Consider the following 9,283-nt stretch of genomic DNA (forward strand, 5'->3'; position numbering starts at 1 on the left):
AACAGAGAAACTTGTTTCTCAGCACGATTGCCCCCTCTCTGATGGCAAAGTCCTGGCTAGTATTTTCAGGATCACAAAGCTAGCTGAAAGTAGGGCATGCCCATTAAGCATCCAGTCCTTCTTAAACGGCCATGAGTTTGCACGTCTTTCTCCCTTGGGTTTTAGCCAGAGTCCAGCCCTTTTGGGCACCATAACACAGCTGAATGGTTTAGCTCCTTTTGTTCCAACTGACAAACAACCTAGCCCTCCCTTGCCTGCAACAATACAACTGGAGCTAGGATTTGTGTGTCCTCTGAGCAAGGATACAGGCTTTGTGCCTTGCTGAGCTGTCTTTGCAAGGACTGCCAACACTCACAGCTGATTAAGCCTGCAGTGCTGCTTTCTGCTTTTTCCTCCTCAGACAGATGTCAGAAACAAGCTAAGCGAAACAGCACACACAGATAGAGCTCTGCACCTAGGAACATTAAAGCAGACTTTTAGGGATTAAATAAATTAAACCAGAGGGGAGTTTAACACATTCTCTCTAGGCTTCATTTTTACCTGGCATGCAATTCTGGGTAAGAAACATCCCAGCGGTTCAAGAGACACTGTATTCTGGAAGGTGGCTCAACTCAATATACAGGAAGGACTATATTTGGAAAGCTTTTGCCACCACCACGTGGCTGAAACCGTGGCTGCAGCCCACCAGCTAACTGGAAGCTCAAACTGCCAGCAAGGACCAGCCTCACTGCTAGGGCAAACCAGGGCAAGCATTCAGAAGTTTTAGAGCCTGTGACACATACTTAAACAAAGAACATGCAACTAATTATCAAATATTTTATATTTTATTAACTTAGAATTCCAAAACACACTACTGACTTGTAGTGAGAATAAGGCATAAACTACTGCTGATAAGAACCTGTTAAGGGATTATACACCGCATATGCCCAACTTGCAAGAGACATGTGTTTTCTATACATTGCTGTAGTCCAGGCTGCTCTATTTCATCTCTGGTCAGCTCCAGAGCCTGGGTTACTAGGGTTATCCTGGGCTTGATAGATGGAACCTTTTTCTTTAAAGATCTAAAATAAGGCTAAAGTGCTAGATTATCTTCTTTAGCAGGTATCACGCATGGAAATACTGAGCCCTTCACTGGGAAGATGCTCACACAGCTGGATCATTAACTGCCAACTGCAGTCTATCTAGAAGCTGCAGGACAGCCTTCCCCATTATTCTCTTAGTGGGGAAACAAAACCTGGCAGCAAGGTATCACCAAGGTGCTGTATTTCAACTGAAAGGAAGCAGGAGCCTTCTGCCTCTTCTCTAGTACTCTGGGGACAATGAAATTAGGATGCTCAACTATGACATGCGGCATTTGGGACTGTGGCCTGTTCTTCCAATATTCTCTCAGTAAAACACATAGTTCCTGGCCACTAGCTCAGTGGGTGAAACTCAAACTTGACCATGAAATGGGATTCAGATGTGACAATGGGTAGGAATCCCCAGTTCAAACTGACACACACACCACCCCCCCAGGACCTAAACATTACCCATTGAACAGGAATGAAGCTTTTCTTGATAAGATTAGCAGATAGGAACAGCTCTGGACAAGTGGTCATGACAAATCAGGCAAAAAAGCTTCCCAGTGTGATTCCAACTGCCGCAGCTTGAATGCCTGAAGTGAAAAAAACCTGATGAACATGGCTGAATTCTCACAATGAGAAGCTAGTAATTAGCAGAGCTGCTCATCAGTGAGCCAAAGTACAAGGCAGAAACTCCTGGTACGAGACCAGCACAGATCTCTAGCATCCGGAGTAGTCGCTGAGCAGTGGCAACTCGTATCCCTTCCAACTGGAAACAAAATGGAGAAATGATTTAATCAATAGGAAAGAAGAAAAATCAGTACTAAGCTGTGATAAAAGAAAGAACTGGAGCACGCATGAAGTATGGGTTAGAGTGGCTAGCTACAGAAAACGCCAGAGGCCCATTTATTCCCCTAATGTTAGGGAAGGTACAATGTTGTCAGCTGAAACCTCTGAAGAGGTTGCCAAAGGCACAGATACTACCTGCTGGTAGGGAGGCAGTCTCTGAGGGTGGAATGATGAGTACAAGGTAAAATGAAGTGCACTGCTGCCGAATACCAAACTCTCCCTCCAGGTTTTTAGAGCAAACAGGTAATTGGAAAGAGGGGAATATCAGATGGCAAAACAGTCTGTGAAGCAACAAAGCCTGGCTAACAGGATGTATTATGTGGGCAAGAGTCACGTGGTAAATAACAGCTCAGGGGCTCCCAGGAAAAGAAAATGCCTCGAGAAACAAGTGTACCAAGGCTTTGCATATCAGAGAGGTCTTTGTTAATTTAGGCTTGGCTTCCTGAGGCTTTGAAGTAGCACAGGAAGGAGCAGGTAATCTAGAAGACTCATTTCAAGGACAGTCAGACTCCTGTACTTCTACTGTTCTTGTAGAAGCAGTCTGGTCTCTGACACTTATGCAAGACAGTAGTGTACGTGCATATATTTACTGGTAACGTAATGATGTTCCTAAGGATCAGAGAGCAGTGGAATTCACAGATCCCTTCAGATACCCAAGAAGCACCTTACCTCCAGCTCACAGAACAGCATAGGACTGGAATAGGTTTCTTGCAGTTTCCAGATGGAATTCATCTCCACGCTGCAGTGGTTCACCCTGCCAACTACAAAAAAAGTTTTCTCACGTTACAAGCCTCATAATCAACATTCAATGAAGAAAAATGCCAAGAAATTCCACATCCACAAAAAGATCCAGAGCTAATTTTGAAAACACCATAGAAGGTAAGGCAACAGTGAGCAGTATAAACAGAATGGTACAAGATTCACAACAGAATTAACACAAAAGTCTTTCATAATACTGACAGCAGGAATAGTATTGCCACATTACTGAATACTGTAACATTACCATTTTGGATAAGGGATCAGCACACTATCAGCACAGGCAGAATCTCCCACTCACTAATCAGAAACCCTCCTGGCTTGTGGTACCACAGGGTGGTCATGTCTCTGAGGAATTCACTTGGTCAGGAGAGCCATAGCACAAGACAATGCTAAGACTCCTTCCCACCCCAGAATTAGGCCCCCTGACCCCCGAATTCCAGGGACACAGCACCTCTGTTCCAACACTGAGCAGTACTGTCTGGCCCCTCTACTCTTCAGAGCTGAAGTAGAGAGGGTATGCGGGAAAGCACCCTCTCTGCCCAAGGCAGGCAGGGAGAAAGAAAAAGATTAGAGGCACACCAGGGCCAGACAGTACACAGCAGGAATACCAGTCTTGTATTAAAACTATACTTAATAGTTCAGTAGCTCATCCATTTAGATTCACTTTATTACCACAGTATCATATGCTTCTCACTGCTCATTAAGATTATCATTAAGACAGATCTGCAAGAGCAGATAGAACAGACTTCTGCAGTGCCACAGGGAAAAAAAAAAAAAAAAAAATCAATAACACAAATCATATTCAGGGATTAGGGGCAGAGAAGAGCGGTCTGACTGACAAAAACAAAAAGGAGAAAGCAAATGAGCATGAGAAAAGAGAACAGTGTTTTTTATCTATGAAAACAAAAAAAGGTAGATTAGCTCAGATGTAATTTAAACAAAGCTTTTGACAAAGCCACTGGTTTCCTTTGTTTTGTTTCTAGTTAAGTCACTGACCTGCTTTAAAGAAAGTAACAGTGAGTTGTGCTGCTCGGAGAGGACGAAGAAGACAGATGCCATACGTACCCCCAGTGACAAGAAAGCATACTTTTCCCAGGAAGAAGCTGATATCCACATGAGCTAGGGAAGCTTCGACGTTCTTCAAGCTGTCAGAAAAGCACAGACAATCCAGTTGGACAGGGAGGTAAAACCAGTGCAGCATAAGGACAAAGGGAATAACTTTCAGAAGCACAATTAGAAAACCAATGATGTTAACATCTGCTGATCTGTGAGCTGGCAAAGGTATGCTCTATGCTAAAAGCATGGCATCAGGGACCTCTCGAATACCCACAGCTGTTTAAAAATCCATAACATATCTTTTGTGCCCAAGACTCAACAGTTAGATGTGGTTTGAACAGTGTCCTCCATGATTTGCAGACACTAAGCATCTGAATTCATTAATATCCAACAAGATTTCAGCACTACTTTGGGTCTTTTAGAAGAGCTAGCCCACACAATCCTGCAGTACCATCTGTGCTGTAAGTATGCAGCTGGGCCTGTCATTTTTGGTAAATGAGAGCCCAGGAACATCAGTCACAAGTTAAGTAATAGGATGCTGATTTTTGTGCCTTAGCAAGTCTTTACTTATGGCCTGGGGACACAAATATCGTTTCTACAAAAATGAGCACAAGATGAGAGAAAAGGGACCAATTCCTACCGCCTTTTCTTTTTTGCCTAGAGACATCTACAGTGCTGATCCCACCTGTCCAGCAGTATCAGTGAAGGGGGGACACAGACAGAGCAACCGGCTGGTTACTAGGTAGCACTGCCCAGTGTGCATCAGCCATCTGCATATTACAGAACTTAGCACCACCATCGTTTCCATCTAATTTTACAGACAGTGTCTTTCCAAAGCTCAGTTCAAATTATCCCGTCTCTGAATTCAGGAATAAATCCTGCCTTCTCTGCTATAGCAACTTAGTGCACAACAGGCATGTTATTGGACACAGTGGTTCAGTCCCAATCCATTGCTGGAGGCCAGAAAATCACTGCCTATATTACTGAGCTGTTCTACCACATCAAGTCTTGGGTTCGAAATCCACTATTCAGCAGTTCTGACATAGTAAAAAAATGTAGATTTGGCCATCAATCCAAGAAAAAAATATCAGTTTCCCTTCTCATGTTTTTGCCCTTCTTTTACCTGTATTTGCTCTTGATGTCAATCATAAACACAATCAGATCTATCCTGGGCCGAAGGTGATCCATCTCTGAAGATAAGGGGAGGGATGTAGCAAGGTGACTGAAAAATAATAAATTTGCCAGTTTAATCAAATAGCTTGACAAGGCAGTATCCACTTAACCGTAAGCACAAAGCCATTGCAGTTCACCATATAGCAAGTTACCAGGAAGCCCGTTAATTTCTAAATACGTAGGCACTGAAAAGACACTGTGATTCTTTAAGTGGTGCTCTCATGTCTTAGGCCTACTCATAGCTGCTGACAGCCACGATGATACTTGCTAGACAAGGTTGTTTATAATGGGAAGTTTATTAGAGCATAACAAGACTCACAGAAACATTTTCTCTGTGCAGATCTGTATGACAGTCATTTTATTTAATTGTTAAGAAGGGTCCTTTCTAACAAAGAAAACTCCAACGCTTTACTGGTATATTTTGCTGCCAAGTTTCTGTTAAAATGTGTCAGTGCTTTCTTGTCACATTCCAGAGATGCTGCTCATACACTCACACAGGAGAGGCTACCTTCTCAGGTGTCCGTGTTACAGAAAGGGGTGTTGTATTTGCAAAATCTTAAACCAGAAATTTATCACTATTATAGCTTTATAGATGAAGTTATAACTCAGAAAGAGCTTCTATTATGCCATTACTCTCTTTTTTATCCCTTTCACTGTGTCAGGACTAGGTTAGTTTAGGTGTCCTTCTACACAATACCACCAGTGCTGATAGAGCTGTTGGCAGAATTACAAAGTGGGGATTTTTTGTGTCTTTTCCCACTACAAGAAAAAAAAAAAATAAATAAAGCTTCAGTAGTGCATATCTGGGCCTTCCACATGGAATAATATTATCAGCACTGTATTTTTGGATGATCACCTGAAAGACAGACTGGACAAACAAAAAATCCCAGTATTTCAGTCTCACAATCTACTTCCTCTCTGGAAGCCAAGAAAGAAACAGGACTTAACAGTTTTCCCCAGCAGCCGCAGACCATGGCACACATTCCCTTCTATTAATCATATGCAGTTTGTAGTTTTGCCTGCCATTTTCCAAATAAAGGTGTTTTGTTTCCTATAAACAAGGAAGGTATGATTTAACAAAATCATTCTGAAACTAACACAAAATATGAGCAAGGTGCACTTGAAAGACACATCGCAACACAAACAAGCTCATAAATTTAAAGTGAAATTTAGGGAGAAGCTGTGGTGAAAGGAAAGTATCAGATCTCATTGCCTGGGAGGGGAGAAACTACCCAAAAAAGGCCTCCATGATTTTGAATTCTACTATATTTAAGCCAGCATCTCAAGATGATGTCATCAGCCTCCAAATATGTACTGCAGAAGCCGTTTTTTTTTCCTGGTGGTAAAAACCACAAAAACCCAAGCTCTCCAATTCTTCTCCCAGCAGCTATATGTCAGGTAGACTTGTCAGACAAGATACCATATTGCTTTGTGATGTGCATAATCCCAAAGCAACACAGAGGGGAAAAAAACTGTCACGGACTTCTGCTTCCCTAGTGATACTAGCGCAGGGATGTATCTTGCTCTGTAGTATGAGCCTAACTTTCCACGCCTTTGGGTAGTTACCCAGATGTAGTACCAGTAGTCATTTAGTTATGGTACCCCACAGCTCAGCAGAGGCTACAGGATTTGCATAGAAAATCAGGCAATTAATTTACTATTAGTTAGCACAAACATCCAAGATGCCATGATCAGAGCTGTGCAGTTACTCTAACCGGCTAATAGAATTAGCTCAGGTTTGCCTTTACTGCATAGCCTTGGATTATAGCAGTGAAATAACACAAACATCTTCTGAAGAGCTGACTAAACTCATTTGGTCTTGGCAAGAGAGCTGTCAAAGACATTATATTGTAAAAAGTTAATCAAGCTTTTAAGAAGGGACTTGTCATGCAGCTAAAGTTAAAATTCCAAATGCATCTTAATAGCTTGAGGAAGAAAAGCACGTGTATGCATACAAACAAGAAAACGGCTATGAAGAGCACCAAAAGTAATGGACATCTTTCAGTAAAACTTGCTTTGTTTCAAGGAATCGCAAGCATTGTACTTGTCCCATTTTGTCCCAGGATTTTAATTCCTGTATATGCCTGTCTCCCGGAAGAAAAAAAAATAGCAGTCTCTGCTCCTCTCATAGTCTTGCAATTTAGTAACCAAACATCTGTGCAACATCCAAAGGGCAATGTTATGTGCATAGCGAACACAGTATTGTAGAATCACAGAATGGTTTGGGTTGGAAGGGACCTTAAAGACCATCTAGTTCCAACCCCCCTGCCATGGGCAGGGACACCTTCCACCAGCCCAGGTTGCTCAAAGCCCCGTCCAACCTGGCCTTGAACCCTTCCAGGGAGGGGGCAGCCACAGCTTCTCTGGGCAACCAGTGCCACTGCCTCACCAGCCTCACGGTACAGAATTTATTCCTTATATCTAATCTAAATATACCCTCTTTCAGTTTAAATCTCTTACCCCTCGTCCTATTCCTACACTCCCTGATAAATAGTCTCTTCCCATCTTTCCTGTAGCCCCCCTTTAAGTACTGGAAGGCTGCTGTAAGGTCTCCCTGGAGCCTTTTCTTCTCCAGGCTGTTGCAGCCTGCCTTCATAGAAGAGGTGCTCCAGCCCCCGATCATCTTTGTGGCCTCCTTCGGACCTGCTCCAACAGGTCCATGTCCTCCTCATACTGGGGTTCCCAGAGCTAAATACAGTACTGCTGGTGGGGTCTCAAGAAAGCCGAGTAGAGGAGGAATGATGAATGTGAGAATTATATCCACTCCCATTTCTAATCATGCCCAAACTGCTTGCCCTGAAGACAAAGCAGTTTGCCTACTGCAAATGCCAGCCCCGTCTGGAAGCAGTGCCCTGCAGCGCTCGTAAGAGCAAGTTCTTCCTCTGAAACGAGAGCCCTGCAGTTCCAACTACCGCCACGTGGGTGGAAGCTGCATTTATAAGCAATTTCGGTGCGTGGAGCTCCGCGGCTGAAACTTCCCGTGCATTCGCATCACAGCCGCTGCTTTGGCTCCGTCTCCCCGAGGTGGCACACAGCCCCTGTACGGTCCCGCCAGGGGCCTTCGGCCGGGGCCGGGACCGCAGGCGGCGCGTCCCGCTCCCCGCCACTCACATATTGACCTTGAAGCTCTTTTTCTCTCGCAGCATCGCCTCCGCCAGCTTCTGCTGGATGCCTTCGTCCGAACCCACCAGCTGCGCGGACAGGAGGAGGGAAAAAGCAGAGTCAGAGGCCGCCTCGGAGCGGGCGCCCGGCCGCGGGCAGCCCCGGGGGCCGCGCCCCGTCACCGCGCCGGGGCCGCGCGCGGGCCGCCGCCGGGGGGCGGGGCCAGCCCCTCAGGCCGCGTTTGCATATCGCGGCCAAGCGGCCTATCCCCGCGGGGCCAGCACGGCCGCGGCCGCTGAGGCGCGGCCACCGCCCCCGAGGAAGCGCGGCCCGCGGCGGCAGGTGAGGGGCCAGGGCCAGGGCCGGGCCCCGGAACGGGGAACCGGCGGCGGGGACGGAGCGTGGAACGACGCGGCAGCGCCGGGCCTACCAGGAGGACGGCGGAGTTGAGCGCCGGCAGCTTACTGAAGGGTCGCAGCACCGCCATGTCCGCCCGCCGGGATTCGAACCGCCGCCACGCCCCGCGCCGACGTACCGCGTCGGGGGCGGGGCCTGAGGGGCGGGAGCTGAGAGGGCGGGGCTTCCGGCGCGCGTGCGCAGCGGGCGCGCCACGGAGCGGGGAGCGGGGGGGGCGGCCCGGCTGCCGTGGGGCAGCGCGGGTGGGGTGTCCGCGGGGCTCGGGTGGGCTGCCGGCGTTCAGGGAGCGCACGGCTTGACTAATCACTAGGAACCGCGCTACTCGTTTGCTGAGTCAGCAAAGCGGCTGTGTCCCTGTGGCACCCGGGGCCGGGCCGTGGGCGCTTATCGGCGGCACCAGGCGGTGCTCGAGGGTTTCGGAGGGGTGGGAGGGGAAGGGGGCTGGCCTCGCCTTGGCCGGCCAGGGGTATCCTGATACAGGGAGCCCTCAGCTCCCGGGAAGCAAAGTCCTTGTCTCCAGGGCTGGGCTGGCCTCCTGGTCCTTTAGTTTCTTTTAGTCCTGGTCCGTTAGTTTCCTCGAGCCTGAACAATACCGAAGGTTCCAGTAAAATTCCACTGCCTCCCAACGTCGTGGCCTATAATGTGAACGAATGCATGTCAACAAAGTTGTGGGAATCCAGCAGAAGATTGACGACGAGGATTGTAAACACGCTCAAGTGACTTGCAGTCGGGGTGTTGGAAAACACACGTATCGTACTAATTGCTGTTTAGCTTTGTGTGCTTGACAGGTAGAACGTCTGCATTTAGATAACACAAGCCTGTGATAGAGGACGTCCCTGAGATTCCTGCCTTGCTGCGGGAAAGAT

The 9,283-nt window shown here is 47.0% G+C and overlaps 1 protein-coding gene across 1 annotated transcript; it reads right to left on the reverse strand.

Annotated features, from left to right (window-relative positions):
* Positions 1–805: 805 nt before the first annotated feature.
* Positions 806–8,544, reverse strand: CENPM (centromere protein M). The gene is made up of 6 exons (XM_042793335.1): positions 8,431–8,544; positions 8,010–8,089; positions 4,849–4,947; positions 3,735–3,814; positions 2,580–2,671; positions 806–1,830 (listed from the first exon to the last, which is right to left on the reverse strand). Exons 1-6 carry the CDS (start codon positions 8,485–8,487, stop codon positions 1,705–1,707), a joined length of 534 nt encoding a protein of 177 aa, XP_042649269.1. The 5' UTR covers positions 8,488–8,544; the 3' UTR covers positions 806–1,704.
* Between the last annotated feature and the right edge of the window lie 739 nt (positions 8,545–9,283).

The sequence above is a fragment of the Tyto alba genome, unplaced genomic scaffold (assembly GCF_018691265.1).
Source record: "Tyto alba isolate M040663 unplaced genomic scaffold, T.alba_DEE_v4.0 Super-Scaffold_2, whole genome shotgun sequence".
Lineage (NCBI taxonomy): Eukaryota > Metazoa > Chordata > Aves > Strigiformes > Tytonidae > Tyto > Tyto alba.

Coding starts and splice junctions, on each gene's coding strand:
- CENPM (XM_042793335.1), bottom strand. CDS start 8,487: ATGGCGGTGCTGCGACCCTTCAGTAAGCTGCCGGCGCTCAACTCCGCC. Junction 8,090..8,430: donor TCAACTCCGCCGTCCTCCTG/GTAGGCCCGGCG, acceptor CTGTCCGCGCAG/CTGGTGGGTTCGGACGAAGG. Junction 3,815..4,848: donor GACATCAAGAGCAAATACAG/GTAAAAGAAGGG, acceptor CTTTTCTGACAG/CTTGAAGAACGTCGAAGCTT.